The sequence below is a fragment of the Anabrus simplex genome, chromosome 7 (assembly GCF_040414725.1).
Source record: "Anabrus simplex isolate iqAnaSimp1 chromosome 7, ASM4041472v1, whole genome shotgun sequence".
Lineage (NCBI taxonomy): Eukaryota > Metazoa > Arthropoda > Insecta > Orthoptera > Tettigoniidae > Anabrus > Anabrus simplex.
In genome coordinates, this window is record NC_090271.1 from 226645263 (window position 1) to 226668644 (window position 23382).

Genomic DNA, 23382 nt, shown 5'->3' on the forward strand with positions numbered 1-23382 from the left:
AGAGGAAGAGTGGAGAGTCATGAAAAATGAAGTCAGTAGGGCTGCTGAAGAAATGTTAGGAAGGAAGAAAAGATCAACTAAGAATCAGTGGATAACTCAGGAGATACTAGACCTGATTGATGAACGACCAAAATACAAGAATGCTAGAAATGAAGAGGGCAGAAAAGAATACAGGCGATTAAAGAATGAAGTGGATAGAAAGTGCAAGGTAGCTAAGGAAGAATGGCTGAAGGAGAAGTGCAAGGATGTCAAAGGCTGTATGGTCCTGGGAAAGGTAGATGCTGCATACAGGAAAATCAAGGAAACCTTTGGAGAAAGGAAATCTAGGTGCATGAATATTAAGAGCTCAGATGGAAAGCCACTTCTAGGGAAAGAAGACAAAGCAGAAAGATGGCAGGAGCATATCCAACAGTTGTATCAAGGTAACGATGTAGATAATTTCGTTCTGGAACATGAAGAGGCTGTTGATGCTGATGAAATGGGAGACCCAATTTTGAGGTCAGAGTTTGACAGCTGTGAGTGACCTAAATAGGAACAAGGCACCTGGAATTGATGATATTCCCTCTGAATTACTGACTGCCTTAGGAGAAACCAGCATGGTAAGGTTATTTCATTTAGTGTGCAAGATGTATGAGACAGGAGAAGTCCCATCCGATTTTCGGCAGAATGTTGTTATACCTATTCCCAAGAAAGCCGGTGCTGACAGGTGTGAAAACTACTGCACTATTAGTTTAGTATCTCATGCCTGCAAAATTTTAACACGTATTATTTACAGAAGAATGGAAAAACAAGTTGAAGCTGAGTTGGGGGAAGATCAATTTGGCTTCAGAAGAAATGTAGGAACACGTGAAGCAATCCTGACTTTACGTCTGATCTTAGAAGATCGAATCAAGAAGGAAAGCCCACGTACATGGCATTCGTAGATCTAGAAAAGGCATTCAATAATGTTGATTGGACCAGGCTATTTATGATTCTGAAGATGATAGGGATCAGATACCGAGAACGAAGAATTATCTACAACCTGTATAAAAATCAGTCTGCTGTGATAAGAATCGAGGGCTTTGAAAAAGAAGCAGCAATCCAGAAAGGAGTGAGGCAAGGCTGCAGTGTGTCCCCTCTCCTTTTCAGTGTTTACATAGAACAGGCAGTAAAGGAAATATCAAAGAGAAATTTGGAAAGGGAATCACAGTCCAAGGAGAGGAAATCAAAACCTTGAGATTTGCCGATGATATTGTTATTTTATCTGAGACTGCAGAAGATCTCGAAGTTGCTGAATGGTATGGATGAAGTCTTAGGTAAGGAGTACAAGATGAAAATAAATAAGTCCAAAACAAAAGTAATGGAGTGCAGTCGAACGAAGGCAGGTGATGTAGGAAATATTAGATTAGGAAACGAAGTCTTAAAGGAAGTAGATGAATATTGTTACTTGGGTAGTAAAATAACCAACGATGGCAGAAGTAAGGAGGACATAAAATGCAGACTAGCACAAGCAAGGAAGAGCTTTCTTAAGAAAAGAAATTTGCTCACTTCAAACATTGATATCAGAATTAGAAAGATGTTTTTGAAGACTTTTGTGTGGAGCGTGGCATTGTATGGAAGTGAAACATGGACGATAACTAGCTCAGAAAGAAAGAGAATAGAAGCTTTTGAAATGTGGTGTTACAGAAGAATGCTGAAGGTGAGATGGATAGATCGAATCACGAATGAAGAGATAGTGAATCGAATTGGTGAGAGGAGATCAATTTGGCTAAATTTGACGAGAAGAAGAGATAGAATGATAGGACACATCTTAAGACACCCAGGACTTGTTCAGTTAGTTTTTGAAGGAAGTGTAGGTGGCAAGAATGGTAGGGGTAGACCAAGGTATGAATATGACAAACAGATTAGAGCAGATATAGGATGCAATAGTTACGTAGAATTGGAAAGGTTAGCACAGGATAGGGTGGCATGGAGAGCTGCATCAAACCAGTCTATGGACTGATGACTCAACAACAACAACACCTCCATGCATGTGCGGTGATGACTTCGAGACCCGAGCAGAACCAGCCCGCTCTTACTGACGCTAGCAACCAGCCAGCTCGCTGCTCCCACGTCAAGTCAACGTCCAGCACTCCGCAAGCCGAGGAGAGCCAGACGTCAAGGGAGGTGGGGGGAAAAAGGGCCCCAATTGGTCAGGGAGGAATGCAAAGCACGTAGCTATGGAGGTAGGCAGCAAACAGGCGACGTAGAGAAAAGACTAGCATGGCACAAGGCCGCAAATTAAAACATATATCTCCTTCAAATAATGTCCATCAAGGATGTTGTGGTAGAGACACAATACTCCCAACTTAAATAACACATAATATACAAAACATCTAAGAGGGTTTGGCTCCAATACACCAAATATGATACATTAAAAATGCTGCACGAGTCACAGCACAATAAGGGGACGAAATAAATACATGGTATAAATCTCCCCTCCCAAACCCCCTACCAATGTGGGGATATAAGCATGTCCTTTCCCACGGAAGGAGAAGAGCATCTTCCTTTTATTCTCCCCCTCCCCCCCTTTTTTTTTACAGGTGTACATTCAACATTTTAAATACACAAAGAGAATACATGTTAATACACATAAACATTTTAAAGTTAATACGATGTTGAAATCCATGAAGTATGAGTACACAATGAGACGTCTCCCGGGATGACATGATGACAAGGCGAAGCAAGGGATGATGAGGTCCAATAAAAATAACCTGGACAAGACTAGTCAGCGCGGCTAGCATATCAGTATGATGGTAGAGCTCGGCAACAAAGTGGGAAGGAAACCACAACCACTATTGTAGGGCTTAAGCAGAGTTCCAGGCCGACGAAGCGGAGCGGTAAGAAACCGCTAATTGGACATTTGCAATAACAAACTGATGAGACTCGGCTCCAGCAGACAAGGATAGCCGAGAACCAGTTCCAGCGGGGGGGGCCTCCCACAAAGCTTGGGGTGCAGGTGAAGTCGACAAACCAAAATATGGTTGGGAAGAAGAAGAAGAAGAAGAAGAAGAAGAAGAAGAAGAAGAAGAAGAAGAAGAAGAAGAAACCGAGGCAATCATTCAGTGGAGGGGCCAGATGGGTACAACTGGCGGCATGGTGGTGGTGGGGGTGTAAAGGGGATTCCAGGAGGATTCACAAAAATAAAACTAATCCAAAACTCCAAATAAGATTAAAAATGCAAATAATTCACACAGGTAATTCAACTACCCACAAGAAAAGGAAAGCCCAACAAGATTGAACAAATTCAAATAATAACGAAAGGGAATGACTCCCGAAAGGGCCAACACTTAAGTGGGTTTAACCTGGGAAAGGTGAACTCTGAAAACTCTCTCAGACTGAGGGGTCTCTCACCAGCAACGTGACCGGAGTGAGAAAATCAACAATCGTCCAGGGGCTTTGGAAACGTGGAGCTATTTTCCCAGACGGAACAAAATTTTTAATATACAACTTGTCACCCGCAACTAAGTTGGTAGGTCGATAGCCCTGATCATAACGGACCCGCTTCTGCTTATACGATACCTTAACGTTGCTACACAGAGTACCCACTAACAACTTATCAAAATATCATAACTTCGGAATACTTTCCAGGTAGAAAGTACCTGACTGCTGGACTATAACCCAATAAAGATATTGAATTACAACTTACTTTTTTGTTTTTGATGTACTTGCGTAGCTGCTCCGATAGTCTTCTTTTTCTCCTTTTGGTAGACAGCAATAACTTTTTTTAGTCCGTGTTAAATCCATCACAAAAAACACACTACACAGCCTCAACCACATTGATTAAAAAATCCACTAATCATAGTACCACGGTATAATAAAACACGACAAAAATATAATGTGCTATTGAAAGGTCATACCACAACTAGCGAGTAAGAAAGTAGTGTCAGCGTGTCCCCTGCCGCTTGTTATGAAGCAAGGGTGAGTAAGCGACTGACAGCAGCTGAAGATCTCACCACATCCCTGCACGGGCTATCTAAGAGCTATCTGTCATCATCCCTCTTCAAGGACAAGACTTTGCGACCAAGGAAAATAACTGGATCGTCAAGCTATTCTCCATTTTACTTTGGCGTTTGAAACCACAGTGCCTGATATTGAATGTGTCACGCTGATCACCGGGATCAGGCAAGTTACTTCAATGAATCTGCTAGTCTTCAACTCCTACACGAATATGGACGTTCGTATGTGTTATATTGTGATGTGACTTTATGCCTGACAGTGTTTAAATAACTGGCTTTGAACAGTTCTCCACTATTCGTAATCATTGTGGGACTTTGCCTCGCGCTGCGTGTGCCTTGCTGCCGCTAAGAAAATTGCGCACTGTTTTTCTTTTGAATGACTTGTATTTTACTTCTTCTAAATTTTTACAGTGTCTACCCCTGTTCATTTCCTTTTCATATTGCCTCTTCTACTGATCCTATGCATTGTTTTCCATTTCTTAATCGGCTGATGATGACCTGGACTAGGGTCGAAACCGGTACCATTTCTAATTATTATTAAATGAGAATGTAATTCACTACATTTCTTATTCTTTGGTATTGAATAGGTGGAATCTCCTGATCAATTATTTCAATTTTAATTGCGATATTCTTCAATACGGAACAATGAAATTTTTAACTTTAAATAGCTGCGGCATCTGACGGAAACTGGCTGAACTTCCAACACTAGAATTCGGCCAACACTCGTAAGTCAATAAGCAGAGCTTTATTAAAATCATGATTAAATATATAAAGATTCCCTAATTTTAAAGTATGTTAAAATAGCCGATTAGAGAAAAATATAAACTTTCTTATGGTATAGTTTGCTTCTAATTTGAACACCATCTTGACTTAAAACAAGTTTAAGGAAAACCCCGGTTCAGAGCTCAATTGTATATGGAGATTTGTTATTTTAATTACCATTTTATAACTGTATTTGCATTTCTTTTTGAAATGCTTTTACACTAATGAAAAGTGCATCACAGACTACCGTACGCTATAAAAACAAAATAATTTTACCTTGTTCCATTTTTTAATAAAAACTCTTACAAACTTTTGACCCCTGTTACAACAACTACTGAGCTGGGGGCCGGCCGTTCCAGCTCCGGCCGCCTCTTAAGCATTCGGGCGGGCAATTAAACTAAAACTGATGAGAGATTCTCAAAGAGAGTAGGCATGCCAAACTTCCTCGGCAGATACTACCATAACCTTGAGTTCGATGAAGTTACGGGGGCGAGCCACGAAGTACAAATAGAACCAATAAAGGGAATGCCGTCTACAATCGTGGACACCATCTGCTCTTCCGTAAAAATCAGCAAACGCCTGGGCATAAAATTTAATGTCCAAAATGAAACCAGACAAGCTTTCGCCTAACCACTGCACCCTAAAGTAAAATTTTTGTACTAAAGAATTAAGAGCGCGAGCAGGAATAAAATAGGTCAACAAATTTGCGTGGAATTCGTGTAATGAAGTTTGTACAGCGGTCACCCCAACTGTCTTATCAACCAGCACACCAGTAGCATTAGGATAAATATTTTGTAATATCTGTACATGCGACAATTCAAACACTAGCGCTTGGTCCTGAAATTCAACCAAAAATCAAAGAAACGAAATGACTTCACTAGCTGAACCAACAGAGTAACGGGAAGAAATTTTCAACATGAAACTTAAGGGGGGTGAGAAAGACTAGAAAACCCCAAATTATGGAGCACCAAACTCAGCTGCTGGTCTTTCTGCTGAGATGTACAATGGTCACTTAATGGGGGCAAGGCTTAAGAGACTGACCCCTCATTTAGCTCCACTCCATCAGCAACCTTATTCAGCTCACCTTCTACAAGAGTGGTGGGAGGAATTTCATGCTTGGATTTGGCAGTGACTCTCACCAACCATGATTCGATCTTTTCTAACAAAACCGAGGTTTCTGATAGTAACGCCTCAACTTGATCCTTTAGATCATCTTTAAGTTCAAAGGTATGCAAATCTTCAATTTGATGTAGACAATGGTTCAGACGACCTTGAATCCGTTTCAACTGATGAACCAATGCAATATCGGTTCCAGAAAATCCATGACGGACACTATCTCGGTTAAGTTTTCCCGAATAAAGGATGCCGACCTTGCTGTCAGTGTATGCAGGGACAGAAATAGGATTATCTAGGTTCAATCTGTGTGGGTTTTCATCGCTCTTAACTGTTCCTTTAGATTCCAAATTTCTGATAAGCAGTTCATATAACAGCTCTTCTTTTCGCAGAGACCCTGGGTAAGGGACATCTCGAGTCGCCATGATGTTACTAAATTTTGACAAAACAGAATGAAAGAATCCTGAGAGTGCGACCCCCAACTAATTTAAGACCACAGAAATGCTCAGACCAGGCCCATTCAACACACTCTGCTACCACTTTGTACTAGCTGGTACTAACTTATACCCTGCTACCCGGATGGAGAAGGAAGAAAAGCATACGGCCCCGGACCTGGTCAATGAGAGCACAGAATCAAAGGGAATAACCTATTTATTTAATCGAAACAGACTTTCAACTATTAGGTCGTGTAACGTACATAACGGACCATTATATTGGTATCATTTAGTACGTGTCGAAGAGACAAGTACAGAACAAAAATGGCCAACCAGACACCAGTGGGATCTGAACCCACAACCATTATTTATTTATTTATTTATTTATTTATTTAAGTTCTCATTCCCTTGTTGGATTTCCCTTTTCTTAATACAATGTACAGTATTGAGAAAAAGAACATAAATTTTACAAGACCTTAGGACAGCCTTCAGCTATAATGATAATACATAATTTCAGGGCTTGTGCCCAACGAAAACAGTATTAAAATTTTACACTAAGGTTTGTGAAAGTAAGTTTCAACGCTTGAGATGCGCCTCTGACATCTTCATAACATCATCTAGCACCAGTTGGTTCTGGAAAAGGTTTATAACACATATGTGAATATTAACGAGATCAAGAACCTCGGCTGAAAACAAAGGCCCAAAACCACATGAAATTCCAATTAAATGACTTAGATAATTCCAGAATGTACTGAAGTTTTCACAGTATAAGGACTGGGCCTAGCCAGACATGTCACCTTGTGGCATTTGCTTCAACAGATAGGGTTGTTATTGGTATTAATACTCTATTTTAAAACCAGAATGCCGGCACACTGCGACTCTGTAAAATTGCAGGGTGAATAAAACCTACTCGGCCAACGGCCAGTAGAACAGTGAGTAAGCCATACTACAACTTACATTTTCATTTAACAAACCAAGAAGGTGACAAGTAATTTCAAAATCCCTCTAAATATTTTAAAAGGAACTGCAGTTCACTTCACAAGGAAGTTTTTGATATCCTCCTTTCATCCCCTAGCTAAGTGTGAAAGCTTTCCCTTTTCAACACCTTACCTCCATGCATGTGCGGTGATGAGTTCGAGACTCAAGCGGGACCAGCCTGCTCTTACTGACGCTAGCAACCAGCTAGCTCGCTGCTCCCAAGTCAAGTCAACGTCCAGCACTCCGCAAGGCAAGGAGAGCCAGATGTCAAGGGAGGTGGGGGGAAAAAGGGCCCCGATTGGTCAGGGAGGAATGCAAAGCACGTAGCTACGGAGTCAGGCGGTAAACAGGTGACGTAGAGAAAAGACTAGCACAGCACAAAGCTGCAAATTAAAACATATATCTCCTTCAAATCATGTTCATCAGGGATGTTGTGGTAGAGAGACAATACTCCCAACTTAAATAACTCATAATATAGAAAACATCTAAGAGGGTTTGGCTCCAATACACCAAATATGATACAATAATATTAATCTTAAAAAACAGCTTCATGAGTCGCAGCACATAATAAGGGGGCGTAATAAATAAATGGTACACTATTGAATTGAATGCATGGACAGACAGTGCCCCATTGGAACGTTACACCAAGATTCGTGGCCATGAAGGACAGCGCACTGGGCTGAAAGATGCTATCTCATAGCTTTGTCAACCTACTAGTACAATTAGGGATTACTTAAATGTGTTATATGACACAGGGAACAATAACATGGAGAACTAAGAAAGGATGCTCCCATTTTTGAAGTTTCCTCTGCACTACAGCACCTTGAGAAAGTAGTGAATTTATTTACTCAGTGCTTTGCCTTTCTGCTTATGTCTAAACTTCTGGGAGAGGCTGCCACTACAAGTGAAACTATTGGTGCTCTGCTTCTACCAGTTCATAATGGTCCGGGGTTACTCCAGATGAAGCAGGAGCTCCCCATGTGGTTTTGAATTTTTGTCTAACTGTGATCTGGTGTGTTCTAGTCCTGGCTCTCTTGTGATATGGGATTCCTCTCTCAGATTTGTGTGTCCCCCTCTACTACCAAGTAGGTGCATAAGAGAGCCTTCGTTACTACAGTTTGGATGATAGAACTAGAGCTGTGTATTCAGTATGCTATATCGCTGGTATTCAAATCATTACACTTGCCAGTGGAATTTGATATTGATACTGCAAAGAGAATCCTCCTCCTATGTTTTTGTCTTCTTATATCATGATGATAAAGATGTTGATTCCTATAGGGAACCTGAAATATTTGTTCTGAATGAGTAAATTTATAATACCAGTATAGTTGGTCCATTATTGGACATTATAAATTTTCCAGCTAGCTCATTCCTGGTTGCCAGCGTTTTGCCCCAGTGTGCTAAGTTAGGCTCATCAGTTGGTAAACAGCACACCTACCAAGACGCTGATGGCCAGGCAGGCATCAATTTCTTTAAATGAGACATGGTCTCTCGTAGTGCATTGGCACTGCCGGTGGCTCCAAGTAGCCTACGCAGTGGCCTCCACGGTATGCACTAGGCATGCGTCTTGGTGGGTGTGCTAGGTACCAACTGATGAGCCCAACTTAGCACACTGGGGCGAAACGCTGGCAACCAGGAATGAGTTAGCTGGAAAATTTATAATGTCCAATAACGGACCAACAACATTGGTATTCTTATATCATGTCAATTCAAATGGAAAGTCTTGCTCTCTCTGGGGAATATATGATACAGATCTCTTTCAGATTATTCTCTACACTCAACTGTGGGTATATGTTGCTTATCTGTCATATTTATGTCTACAAATCCTGGCTATAACAGTACATTTTTGTTTGTTTTTATGTTTGTTTCCATGCAGATTTCCAGAATGATTATAAAACACTCTATCCATGGTTCATGGAGTCTATATGGTGGGTTTTTCGTGAGTTATTCAACAAGGGTTTGGTGTATCGTGGAGTGAAGGTAATGCCCTATTCCACTGCCTGTAACACTCCACTATCTAATTTTGAGTCTGGACAGAACTATAAAGAGGTCGTGGATCCTGCCATTGTCGTAAGCTTCCCACTAACAGAGGACAGTGAGGTTGCTCTACTGGCCTGGACCACCACCCCATGGACCTTGCCAAGTAACCTGGCTCTGTGTGTGAACCCAAACCTTGACTACGTAACAGTGAGAGGTAAGTGTTGGTTAATATGACTTCTTGTAATTTATTGACCATTCATTCACCTTGGTTCATTATATTAAGATTACTAATTATTATACTCATCATTGATGAGGTAGTTTTTGTATAATTGCAACACGATGCAGTATAGTGGAGATGAGCCCCTAGCAAAAAAAAAAAATATGGAGGGGCTGAACCCTTGGACTACGGAGACGTAGTTTCAAGAGCTACCCCATCAAGGAAGAGCAACTTAGTTCCAGCTGAAGCTTTTGAAGTGCAGAATAAATTCAGAGAATTTTTAAAATGAATGAGTCGCAGTTTAGTTGGTGATTGTATCTTAAAATAATTTGGTGTGTTGAATGTGTAATAAAAAGTGTAAAATGCCTTGTCTGGATTTTTCAGTGCTTTTCTACTGTGGGAGTTGATTGAAAAATAAAGTTACAAATGCTTAATTTTGTAATTTAATAGTGCACTTTTGAATAATGTAAAACAAGGTGTTATGGAGTACCTCAGTTTGACTTTAACAAACAGACAAACAAAATGTATTTACAGTTTTTAAAAATAGCTGTTGAACTTTCCATTGAAAATGTGGTACTTCATATAAATCACCTCCTTGTGATAATAGAGTTCCCCTAAATAACATGAAGAAATACAAAGTTTACATACTCATTCCACATTCTTTTGCCAGCTTCACTCCATAGTTCGATGAGGATGCCTGTTGTAGGTCATCAAACCCTAATGGTACGAGATGAGACAAAATAATATATTAAAATTTAAAATAACCCACTGACTACGATTACAGAAATGATAATGATAGGGAAAATTATTATGAATTTAAAATAATAAGTGGATCTAATTTGTAATTCCTTATTTTCCTCTAAAATGATTAGAAATAAAGTGTAATAACATTTTATTATTATTATTATTATTATTATTATTATTATTATTATTATTATTATTAACTTTATTGGCCACATTGGTCCACTTGAGTCTTCCATGTACACTTTTTCTTTGAAGGTTGTACTGTTTGAATCTTCTTATCTGCCCAATACTTCTTAATTCGTTCTGATCGCAGTGTTCTTAATTCGCCTGAAATCTTTACAGGCCTTCTGTGCATAATTTCAGTTGAAAATTTATGATTCTTAAGAAGGGTGGTAATTTTATTCTTGTTCTCTGCATCTGTAATTTCAAGTGTAACTGTTTGGAGATACTCTTGAATTTCTTTGATCAAATGCCCTCTGTCTTCTTTCCCAGATTTCTCATCAACTAGTTTTCGTAAAATCCTGTTTTCTGGTAATCGTATAAAATTTTATAATAATAATAATAATAATAATAATAATAATAATAATAACAAACAACGACAATAATTGTATAGTCTCAGCTACCATGTGCAAGCATTTTAATTCGATGCCATCTGGCTGCTTGCTCGTCAGTTTCGACGTTCCATTTTACTGTAGGCGTACTAGATGGCAGAGTAAACCGAATACCTCTTGGGCGGTATCTCTAGCTGAGTTTTTAATTCATTTTATTGGGTAAACACCAAATGTGTCACTAGAGAACTTTTGCATATCGACATTTTTCAACATGCAGTGTCAAATAGACTTTTTTCTGCCCTTCAAAATCCGACTACCTCAGCAGGTTTGAACCCGCTATCTGGGGATCTGGAGGCCAATGCACTACTACTGATCCACAGAGGGGGCTATAAAAATGAATAAGGCACTGACATAGAAGTAAAATCATATATTTAATTCAAATGAAAAATACACGTTAACAAAGATTACACAGTCAGTAGAATAAAAGAGTAGTTAACAATAAAAGAAAAAAATTAAGGTAGCAGGTAAGGACCCTCTTTGGAGGCAGCCCTACCCAGGAAGTGGTCCTCGCAATTGGGTGTGGAATCCACCACTCCGTAGGGGTACCTCTGCTTTCCACACGTGACAAGGCACAGTGATGACTGACATGGGCAAAGGTCACCCGGACTGATGAGTCCAAGAACCAGTTGGTGCACAATGACAGGGTACGAGTGCATCACGCGGCACATGAGACAGTGGGTCCTTCTTGCTAGTAAGTTGCAGTTCAGCTGGTGGTGGTGGTGGTATCCTTATGTGAGGTCTGTTCAGACGGAATGAAATGGGACCCCTTGGTGTATCTGCCAATGTCCCTCGGCGGTGAACGTTACGGGAACCTGCTCTCAGTTCATGTCCACTTGTTCACCTCCAGCACCCTGCAGGAAACCTTTTCCTGTAGCAAGACAGTGCTCTGGCCCATTGCTCCCAAATAGTATCCGATTGGTTTAATAAAAACTCCTCAGATATGAGGATGCTTGCCTAGTCCCAAAGATCACCTGACCTCAATCCTGTTGTTATTGAGAGGAACCTGCTCACCCTGGACCCTACTCCAACCAATCTCCATTCATTATGGGAGATTGTGGATTGGTCATGGATTAGAACAGCTCCACAACACCTTCGATGTCTTGTGGAGTCCATGCCACGCCATGTCGCTGTCATCGTCAGGGTGAAAGAGGGTGCTACACGCTACTAGCCAAGTATCTCTAACTTATTTACTCATCAGTGTTGGACATTCATGATGTCATAAACCAAAAGGATCATCATTTCTATTGTCGCTGGTGAGAAGCAGCAATCCTGGCGGAGCTGTGGCAGTGTGTGCAGTCCAACAGAGCGAAACAATAGCACCGTGAAAAGGAAGCTCATAGAAGAAGTTGGTGGTTGATTAACAATGAAGGAGGAATCCAGAATGATCTGGAAACAGAAGCTGCAAGACTCTTCCATGGGTGTATATGAATAGTGCAACTCTGGGAGCTCGGAGAGGTCTTGATCGAATTGGTCTTAGTTGAGTCACGAGACGGTTGCTATTCAGTGACAAGTGAGCCAGTCTTGAGTTGCTGCAAGTGAGTTACGAGACAGTTGAAAGTCTGTGTTAAATCAGTCACGAGTGAATTAGGAGTCTGTCACGAGTTCTGTGCCTGTGAACTACTCTAGAAGAACGGTACACCACGAGAGGCCTGTTAAGGAGCAGGAGTGTGTGCCATAGTGTGGATTATGATTATGAGTAAAATTCTGTGTCGAATGGAAAACTCAAGTACAAATTAACTTGTAAATAATTGTAAATACTCAGTTGAAATTAAAATTGAAAATGAATATTTAAAAACAACATTAAGCTTTAGTCGCAACTGTATAATTTTGAGATGGAGACAAACATAAGGCCTGGTTGATCCAGCATAGATATGATAAAAAATTTATAATGCACATAGCCCCTACTCTTCTTTGAAAACAATTGTGTATCAAATAGAGAAACAATTAAATGGTCACCATTTCACCACCTGACAATAGAGTATAAGTTCTGAAATGCGTTGTGGATTACAACATAATAAAACTATTTCACTACGAATTGATTCACAGTCACAGACAAGGCCTAAATTAAAACATGGTTACATTAATAGTAGGTTAATTAATTTAGTGGTTACTAAAACATGTTACCCATCTGTTTAGTACTTTTATTTAACTTGTCACGCTATAATGAACTGTAGTTTAAAGTAATCAGCATTACCTTCTTTGCTCTTAACCTTTGCTGTAATTAATACTCTCATCCTTTGATTGTAAACTGCCACCTGTATTCCTTTAATTGATTTTTTATCACACAAACATATATAACAGTTATATTAAGGATTCACCCGTAATCCATTCTCATTTTGACAGACATATAGGGTAAATCTCCTACACAGAATAGGTAGAGTATGTTAGGTAGGCCATTCCCGCTCACATCACTCTCATTGGTCGACTGCGCTTGACGTAGACTGGAGGGCGAGGAGTGCGTGCTTGCATTTGCCTGCATGTAGCATAAACATCAATAATTAAGAAAAATAAGTTCAATTTTTAACAAATAATTAAAAGGTGCCCTTATTAAAATAAAATGGTACTCTACATACCTCTTGCAATTAATCACATGATACTATAGATGAATAATATAAGAAACTCTTGAGTAATTACATCTTAAAAGCTGACTGTACATGCATAGAAATATTGTAATAGTTGTTCGTTTAATTATACTTAGAACTCACGTTTTGATGACTTAGTAAGTTGTTGAAGAAGCTGAAGCTACCCAAAGTAGACTGTTCTTCGCTGAATGCTTCTTCATAGCATCTATTTGAGGGTTGTTTTTTTTTTTAGGTTACGTATTGTAATGAAAGTCCTTATTGTGATACAGAAACAAGTTCAGGAAATTTTGATTTAATTTTAGAAGTTAAAATCTGCATCGCTCCTTCACATTTATAAATATAAAGCTCGTGAAAACTGCCAAACAGTACCTCAAACTGCATAATTTTTGACACCATTCTTTGGCTGGATGAGTAGGCTAAGGACTCCCTTAGAAATGATTGACCGAGCTCGATAGCTGCAGTCGCTTAAGTGCAGCCAGTATCCAGTATTCGGGAGATAGTAGGTTCGAACCCCACTGTCGGCAGCCCTGAAAATGGTTTTCCGTGGTTTCCCATTTTCACACCAGGCAAATGCTGGGGCTGTACCTTAATTAAGGCCACGGCCGCTTCCTTCCCACTCCTAGCTCTTTCCTATCCCATCGTCGCCATAAGACCTATCTGTGTCGGTGCGACGTAAAGCAAAAAAAAAAAAAAAAAGAAGATTGATAACCAGTCGTGAGGCACTTCCCGTAGCAACGCAAACATTTCACCTTTATCACCCAAGCTGTGTCGGCTCCATGGCCAAATGGTCCAAGAGGTTTTCGGGTTCAATTCCCGGCTGGGACGGGGATTTTTACTTTCGTAAGTTAATTCCTATTGCTCGGGGTTGGATGTTAGTGAAGTCTTCAACGCTGAACATTGAATTCATCTTAGGTAGGGCCCTGATCCTCACAGACGTGCAGGTCGCCTACAGACCTGCACCAGGCTTTTCCGTAGAAAATAACTGCGCAGCCATTCTCACAATCCATATTTAGAATCATTCGTGTTTAACGCAACAATCGACAAAATAAGGAAAATATTTTAAGACTTTGCATATCGCAATATGAAAGAGAGTTCCTTATCGTTCACTGCCACTGCTGCCGACAGGAGCCCTCCATATGACACCAGCATGAGCTGATGTTGCGCGGGAAGAAAAGCGCCTGAGTCGGGAATGAGCCTCCCTGTCTCCTACAGTTGAACTACACTAATTACCTTGCAACATTTAATGCCGACAAAGACTAGATTTGAAAGCACAAAAAGCAAAAAATACACACAAATTAAAACTAGTATAGGTTAACATTGATGCTTACACAGCCTGTATTTGTAGACAGGATATGGGCTTTTGGGCTTATGCCATATCAAGAAAACAAGGTGACACTCTATACGTTTCATAGAGAACTTCACTCCGCGTCTTCAGAAGAAAATCTCACCTGCTCATAAGGAAGAGTTCTACAGTAATGAGGTTTGAATTTAAGAATGCTTTACTGTTGGACTTGGACAACATTAAGCTCCAATTAAGATGTTCTATCACTGTGCGCGCGCGCGCGTGTGTGTGTGTGTAAAGTAACAGAGAGGACATCAGACAAATCAGGGATGAATGTGGTAGAAGAAATAAATAGAAACTAATAAAATAAAATGCAACGAAAGACACCAGAATAGAATAGAACTGAAGAATGCAAAGTAAGTATGTGGAGAAAACCAGAGGATGATCTGTGAGTTTCACTGGGATTAACCCCCTGCTTGCGAGCCGGCGAGCTAAAACTTTTAGGCGTTTTATTGCCGGGTGCAAACTAGGTGAATCCCCTACCTCAAGGGCCACACACAGAACAGGCCAGTTCATTAAACGGTCTTCCTTCGTAGCATAAATATAAATGCTGCTCTCTCACAGTTTCATTATCTGTCGTCATTCGTCAACTAAATGATAAGTACCCTTTCCCCACTTATTACAAATCTATGATACCATGATCTCATAACATCAAATCCAAATAACATTTTTTCCTCAGGTGACTGCTAGCTCCTGACAAGAAATACGGAATAGCTCGGAGACAGACTGGAATACAAATTAAGAAAAAAACATAAAATGCATAAAACACTAAATCTGCTATAATCCGCTATAATAAATCTAGAATTCCGCCAAAAAATCTGCTGTCCGCTAAATGATATATTTCTCTGCCGACAATCTTCTAATTCCGCCAAATTTAGCGGAAAATCTGCTAAGTTGGCAATACTGCATTCATCCCTGATTCATCTGATGTTCTGTCTGTTACTTCTCATGCACACACAGTGTGGTAGAACATCTTAATTGTAACTTAATGTTTTCGTCAGCTCCCGCTTGGAGCTTTGTGCCAGCATACAGCGAGCCACCTGGTGATGAATGAGCGTATTACAAGTCCAACAGTAAAGCATTCTTAAATTCAAACCCTCATTACTGTAGAACTCTTCCTTATGAACAGCTGAGATTTTCTTCTGAAGACGCGGAGCAAAGTTCTCTGCAAAACATAGAGTTTCACCTTGTTTCCTTGACATGGCATAAGCCCATATCATGTCTAGAATAGGTTGCCTCATGTTCACTTGGCAACAGTTATTTATGGTGTTAACTCATTTTTGTTCTGTTTGATCAAACTTCTTTTTCACATTAGGAAAGAACTACAAAAATTACACCATTATATCGTTGTTAGCACCGCTCAACGTTACTGCAAACATCAGGTATGACGGTCTCTTTCATATTCTTTACAGACAGGGAAGCACACAAAGATCTTACTGCACCAATAATCACCAAATGATTCTCCAGAACTCTACCAAAACTTTAAAGAAAATCTGTGAGTGCTCTACAGGACGCCAGAGCTTCTGCCATAAACAACGGTGGTTCTTTGAGAGTTGTGCTCTTAGAATGATGGCGAGATATTTTCCTGACTTTCATGGTTCATATTATAGTACTGGGAGGAGAGCATGTCAGTGGTGTCTAATAAAGCTATTGTAATAGAGAGATTTATCATTATCGAGAATATTATTGAATGTGTGGGATTATTGCAGAGACCAAAATATATTGTTACAGAGGCGATTATCATTTTATCCATAATTGTTGTACAGAGATTTCGCTTTAATTTGACATAACTGAGATAAACATGCCCGATGTATGTTTGTATATATTAGTTGAGATCTCATTGGAGATGAAGCTAAATGTACAATTTTTGTGCAGATACAGCATCGGGAAAGAAGTATGTGCTGATGGAGGCTCGTCTTGTGATCTTATACAAGTCAGAGGATCAGTATGAAGTACTAGACAGATACAAGGGTATTCAGTTGAAAGGAAAGCGCTATCATCCTATCTTTCCATATTATAAAGAGGTAATGCCACATGTCAGTGAATATTATCTTTCTTCTTTTTTCTTGTGCATTACTCCCACTTTTTTCTTCTCTTTTTGCAGTTGGCTGCCAACGGTGCATTCCAAGTCCTTACTGATGGTTATGTGACGGAAGAATCTGGTACTGGTATTGTACATCAGTCTCCCTACTTTGGTGAGGATGATTATCGAGTGTGTCTTGCTGCTGGCATTATAACTCGAGAACAGGACATGATCTGTCCAGTTGATGCCAGTGGGAGATTCACTCTGCCAGTTACTGATTTTGTTGGTCAGTATGTCAAGGTAAATAAAATCCTACACGAATCTATCCATGTTTCTCTGATAGGTCCTAACTACAGATATCCATCTGGATTTCTGTTGGAACTATCTTAATTTTGTTTCCTGTGGTTTAGGCCTCAATTGTTCGAGTTACCTAACATTGATACTTCTCTCATTTCAGCGTTACCCTTCATTCTCGAAACTTCACTCACCTTAAGCCTCTTGAACTCAGCCCACAGTATCTACTGTTACGGTGAGCGTTGACACATTTAAACAGATATGTACTTTCAAGTGCTTGCAGCAATCACTAAGCATAAACCGACCAAGTTCGACGTAAAGTAAGCAAAGGGACTCAAGAAATACTCGCCGGTGCGGGGGGGAAGAGGACTCAGCAGAGCAATGCGCAGGGAAGGGCGTAAAGTGAGGTAACACCAATATTTAAATGTCGTGTCTAGAATAACCAGATAGCAGTGATCACATCCCAAACAAATCAAGTGGTGATTTCAATTATGGGGCCTTTCCCCAGAGGAACTATCGCGGTAGGGACACGTGGAAAAGGGGGGGGGGGAAGGAGAACACCCAAGAAAACTCCCACAAGCACAGGTTTCAAAAAATGAACACACATATTAAAACAACTCCAAGAAATAACAATTGTTTACATTATAAGAATGAGAACTTCGAACATTTGATACACCATTAAAGTGGGAAATTGTACAAATTATCAACAGGTTTTCTCTCTTTTTTTTTTTTTTTTTGTACGTATCTTAAAGGGGTAATCACCAAACCACAATAGAGCTTGGGGGGGGGGGGGGGGGGGCGCCAAGCACGAAACCAGAATAAAATTTTATACCAATGTTCACGCGAATGCCACAAAAGTAGCAAGGAATTATGGAAACAGGAACAAGAAAATTAACATTAGTTAAAAGGAATTTTTCCAGTGCTCACAAAGGCACGTGATAAAAGAACAGGCTATCCCCCTAAAACTAAGACACACCTTTTTTCTTTTTAAAGCAAGTAGACACCAGAATAATCGAAAGGCACACGCCAGATGAAGTGTAAAAATTTAGCAGAGCACCAAGCTACAAATTTATTAATATGTTACTAGAGGTACGAAAGGTAGACGAAAAGAAGGAAAAATCGGGAAAGAGATTCAAGCAGGGAAAGGGGATGGACCAGGGTACGATGTCCGCTCCAAACAAGAGAAAAGGTTCCAGTACAACTGTTCAAAACTTGAAGCCCAGCACGCTTCCTCCTTCATATTTCCATCATAAAGTCAAAGTCAACAATTTGGCACCGTGAAATTTCGCTGTGTCCTGAAGGGACGATAGTTCAATATCGAAGCGTTATTCAAGCCCATATGATGAATGAGAGGGCGAAATTAAAATGAATGGTAAATAATTACAGTAAAAGTCTGCTCACCCAACACGTAACGGAGAACCAAGTAAAGTCCAAATGCACTCGGACCAGCCGGTGCAGGGCTTGAGCTCCCACTGCCGATTACAACACCAAGTCACACCTGATCGCCGGACAGGAGAAAGCGGCGAGTATATATACACGGAGCGAAGCGAGCTCGAGAACACACTAGAACTAGGTGACGTCACGGAGATTGCGCGTGGCGGTGTAGCAGATGAAGCAGTGGTGAGACAGCATAGCAAGCAGAAGGTTCATAGAGCAGCGCAATATAGTGTGCACTAAATCAAGACGGAGAAGCAGCCATAAGGTAGGCGAAGTTGAGCTCGTAACATACTCCCACCACCAGGAGAAATCCGAAGGATTGGTGTCCAAAGTTGACGAGACGGCAAATGAGAGCAGAAGATGGTGAAAGCAGTACCGGTGGTCCAAAGCGATACGGACGAAGATGAAGAGTGGCGGAGATCCAACTGCGGCGAAAACGATGACAGGCAAAAAGGCAGAACCGACGAAAACATGAAGACAGTAGAAGCACCAGGTCCCACGAAGTCTGAAGGAAGCGCGGTCTCAGGGCCAGACAGGAAGACGCAGCATCATAGGAAAGAAGAAATAAAGAGAATAAGTCACCAAAGAAAATAAGAGGAGAATAAGGGGGAAAAGGACGGGGGGGAAAGGGGAGAGCAAGAAAACAAACAGGATGATTTAAATGATCAAACCAAATTATCTAGTGCTCTGCATAACAATATGACAGTAAAAAAAAATTTCCAATATTTATCAATAATATACCCCAAAGGGATAACAAGACAAAACTTAGTTAAAAGAGGGGGAGGATCAGGCATGAAATTTTCGGCAGTGGGAGAAGAGCTGGGTGAGCAGAGAGAAGGGAAAAAAAAAAAAAAAAATTATTAAGAAATATGAAGGAAGGAGAGTAATGGACAGCAAATTAATATCGTAAAACCAAGAAAATACAAAAGGAATAAAAGAACCGATCAATACCCCTCTCCCGCCCCACAGAAAAAAAAGGGGAACGTAGGGATTAGGTATGGAAGGGCTTTAGTCGAGAAAAATGAGCCTTTCGGAGATCAGTAGGGGATTCCACAGACTGAAGCTGAACAGTATTGGGCGAGGGAAAAGAAAGAATACGAAAGGGACCCAGCCAACGAGGGGAGAGTTTAGCCGAAATATTCTGAGGTGCAGAGCTAAATGGATGATTTTTAAGAAGAACTAAATCAAACAATTTAAATTTAGAAGGTAAGGCACGAGAATTACACAGATTTTTATGAACTTTACTGGCCTGAAGGAGCTTTTGATAAGCGGAATACAATTGGGAGTGATTAAGACGATCGGAGGGTGTATCCAAAAGCGAGGGGAGATCCCACGTAAGGGCAAGGGGGGTATTCAACTCACGGCCAAGAAAGAGTTTAGCCGGTGTACAACCAGTAGAAGAATTGATGGTGGAGTTGAGGGCGAGCACAAAAGAAGGGAGTTCGGTATCCCATGATTTCTGGTTATGGGAGTGAAAAATAGATAGAAATGTTTTAAGGTTACGGTGGTAGCGTTCGACGGTATTTGCCTGAGGATGATAGGGGGAAGTACAAACCTTTTTTATGCCAAGAGAAAAACAAAAATTATAGAACTGTCTAGAGGTGAAAATCGAAGCATTATCAGAAATGAGAACTTTAGGGAGGCCAGTGATAGGAAAAATGTAATTGAACAAAAGATTAATAACAATTTGTGAAGAGATATTTCTCAAAGGACGAACAATAAGAAATTTAGAAAACCCATCTAACAGAGTAAAGATGTATGAATTGGACTTAGAGGATTTAACAATAGGCCCAACAATGTCCATGTAATACTTTTCAGACGAGTAAGTGGCGGGAGAAGCGGCATAGGAGCCGTAAGGAAGGTGATTTAACGGTTTATGTTTCTGACAAGAAGGGCAAGATCGAACCCACAAAAAAATGTCTTTACGCATCTGCGGCCAAAAAAATTGGGAGGCAAGGCGAGCGTAGGTCTTAGCTCTCCCAAAGTGGCCGCCGATAGGCGAATCATGAAAATATTGAAATACCATAGACCGGAGAGTGGAAGGAAGAACCAGACGAGGAGTAGCCTTAGGAGTAGGTTTAAAAAGAAGGAGTTGGTGGTGGACCCGAAAAGGGCCAGAATAATCAGGAGATGTAATTTCTTGGGAAATTTGTTGACAGTAAGGGTCATGCTGTTGATGGTGCAAGCAAGATTGAAAAGAGAGGGGAAAGTTAGTTAAGGAAGAGACGGAAATAACAGAGTTAATAGGAAGGGAATCAAGTTCGGAAGGTTGAAGCTGATGGTCATCAAAGAGACGAGAAAGAGCATCGGCGACAGAGTTATTATAACCGGAAACGAATTTTAAAGAGAACTTGAAACGAGACAGGCGGAGTAACCAACGACCAGTACGACCAATTTTGGGGGCATTATGTAAGAGCCAAGAAAGGGCCTGGTTATCAGTGCTGACAATAAACTCGCGATGGTCGAGATATTCAGAAAAGTGTTCTATTGAGAGAATAAGAGCCAGGGCTTCCTTTTCGTAAGTAGAATACTTTTGTTCAGCAGGGGATAACAGGCGACTAAAGTAGGCCACGGGGAGCGTACGGTCATTAATAGTTTGTTGAAGGACAGCACCAATGGCAATGTCTGAGGCATCGGTAGATAATTCAAAGGTAAAATTAAAATCAGGAATTTGTAAGAGGGGAGCATGAGATAGTTTCGATTTAAGAAGATCAAAGGCCATTTGTTGCTGAGGGGACCAGTGAAATTTGACCCCTTTTCTTTTGAGTTTATTCAATGGATCAGCAATAGATGAAAAATTAGGGATGTATTTGGCATAGAAGCCAACCATTCCCAAAAAGGAACGTAAATGTTTCAAGTTCGTAGGAGGGGGTATCTTATTAATGGCAGAGACACGATCAGGATCAACAGCAATGCCATCAGAACTCAATATGTGGCCAAGAAATTTAATCGAAGTTTGGGCGATCAAAACTTTAGAAGGATTAACGGTGAGGCCGACATTGCGAAGACGAGTAAGGACTTCGCGTACATGAGACAAATGTGAGTCAAAATCCGGAGAAAAAACTAAGATATCATCAACAAAAGGAAAAAGATACTTATACTTAATGTCAGCAAAAAGGGAGTCAACAAAGCGCTGCATTATTTGGGAGCCAAGATTAAGGCCAAAGGGAACTTTTTTAAATTGATAGAGCCCAGTAGGAGTAATGAATGCCGTATACCGAGAACTGAGGTCATCTAAGGGAAGTTGATTGTAAGCAGAATTGAGGTCGAAAATTGAAAAAAATTTGGAACCGGAAAAATGTTGGAATGCCGAATTTAATTTAGGCATCGGATAGGCGTCATAGACGATTTTCTCATTAAGCTTCCTATAATCCACAATAAATCTCGCAGAACCATCAGGCTTGGCGACCACAAAGGCAGGTGAAGCATAATCGGAAGATGATGGAATAATAGTATTATCTTTAAGCATTGTTTGAATCAATTGATTTAAAGTGTTCATCCGAGGAGGGCTAAGAAAATAGGGAGAAGAACGGACAGGGGTAGAATCCACTAGATCAATATGTGCAAAAAAATTCTTAACCGTGCCCAAATTAGGGGTAATAACGTCAGAGAACTCAGTGAGCAAAGCTTGAACCTGGTTAGAATGAATAGAGTTAATAGCAGGAAGTAGAGAATGTGAACGAGAGGGAAAATCAGAGATATTAATCAACGGAACAGACTTGTGTGAAAAGGAAAAAGAAACTTTGGACTGGGCAGAGTCAAGAAGAAGACCAGTATGTGAAAAGAAATCATAACCTAAGATAACCGGGAAGGACAAGTCCTCCACAATCTGAAAAGTGAAAGGCCAAGAAAGGTGCTGGAGTTTAATATGTAACAAGATACTACCCAAAATTTTTAAGGGTTGATTAGAGACTGAAAGACATCGAAGGGGAGATGGAAGATATTGCAGATGAGGATTATTGTGAAGTAAATCGCTATAAAATCGGGAACTAATGAGTGACACTGTCGCCCCAGAATCTAGGAGCGCAACAGAAGGAAGGTTATTAACTGTGAGCATAACATGACAACTCGGGGGTGAGAGAGAAATAGAATTATGAAGGGATTGGGAAGATGGGGATACGGAGGTAAGCTGGGAGGAATGAGGCAGATTTTCCCTATGTGAACGCCTACTGCCTAAGGACGCGGGTGGAAGGCGTTTCCCGAAGGCAAATTAGTACATTGACGGGCAATATGGCCCGGTAATTTACAACGATAACAGGTTATAGGAGGACGGACACTAAGGGTAGGTACGGCAGACAAAGAAGAACGTAAAGGAGGAGCAGGGATCGGTGGGGGAGAGACGGAAGCATAGTAGGAACGATCCCCTAGAGAATGTATCATATGTTGTTGAGCAAGATTGTAGAGTTGAAAAAGGGAAACGGGGGGGGTAAGAACATTAAAAAGCATGCGGAATGATGGAGCGGCATAAAACTGAATAATAGATATCAGTTCGGAAGTATTATATGAAACATTCAAAACATCACTGTAAGTGATGATAGAGTCCAAATAGTCGTGCGCAGGTTCATTGGGTAGCTGGTGGCGTCTGATGAACTCTGTACTTAGTTTGTAACGGACTTCTAGGGGCAAGAAATAATTGTGTATCACATGTCTCAATTCATACCAATTTGAAAAATTCGACATATTATCCAACCAAAAGGTGGAGAAAAAACCCGTAGTTTTGGTGGATAAGAGACCAATTAATTGGGGAAAGGAGGCAACTTTTATATTTAAGAACTTACGAACTGAAAACAGCCAAATGGTAAGATTTCGGGGATCTGTTGCGGATAATTGGGGAACTTGTAATAACGACTGCGTAATGATTTGTACATTAAGTGCATTATCAACAGAG

The 23382-nt window shown here is 40.5% G+C and overlaps 1 protein-coding gene across 2 annotated transcripts in view; it reads left to right on the plus strand.

The window, feature by feature from the left end:
• Positions 1 to 23382, plus strand: part of IleRS (Isoleucyl-tRNA synthetase) — a 270753-nt gene that overhangs the window by 92990 nt on the left and 154381 nt on the right. For both annotated transcript variants that reach the window (XM_067150874.2, XM_067150873.2), the window contains exons 5-7: positions 9141 to 9458; positions 16616 to 16764; positions 16845 to 17063. In XM_067150874.2, the coding sequence (XP_067006975.2) occupies positions 9141 to 9458; positions 16616 to 16764; positions 16845 to 17063 (686 nt within the window). The remainder of the gene's footprint in view (positions 1 to 9140; positions 9459 to 16615; positions 16765 to 16844; positions 17064 to 23382) is intronic.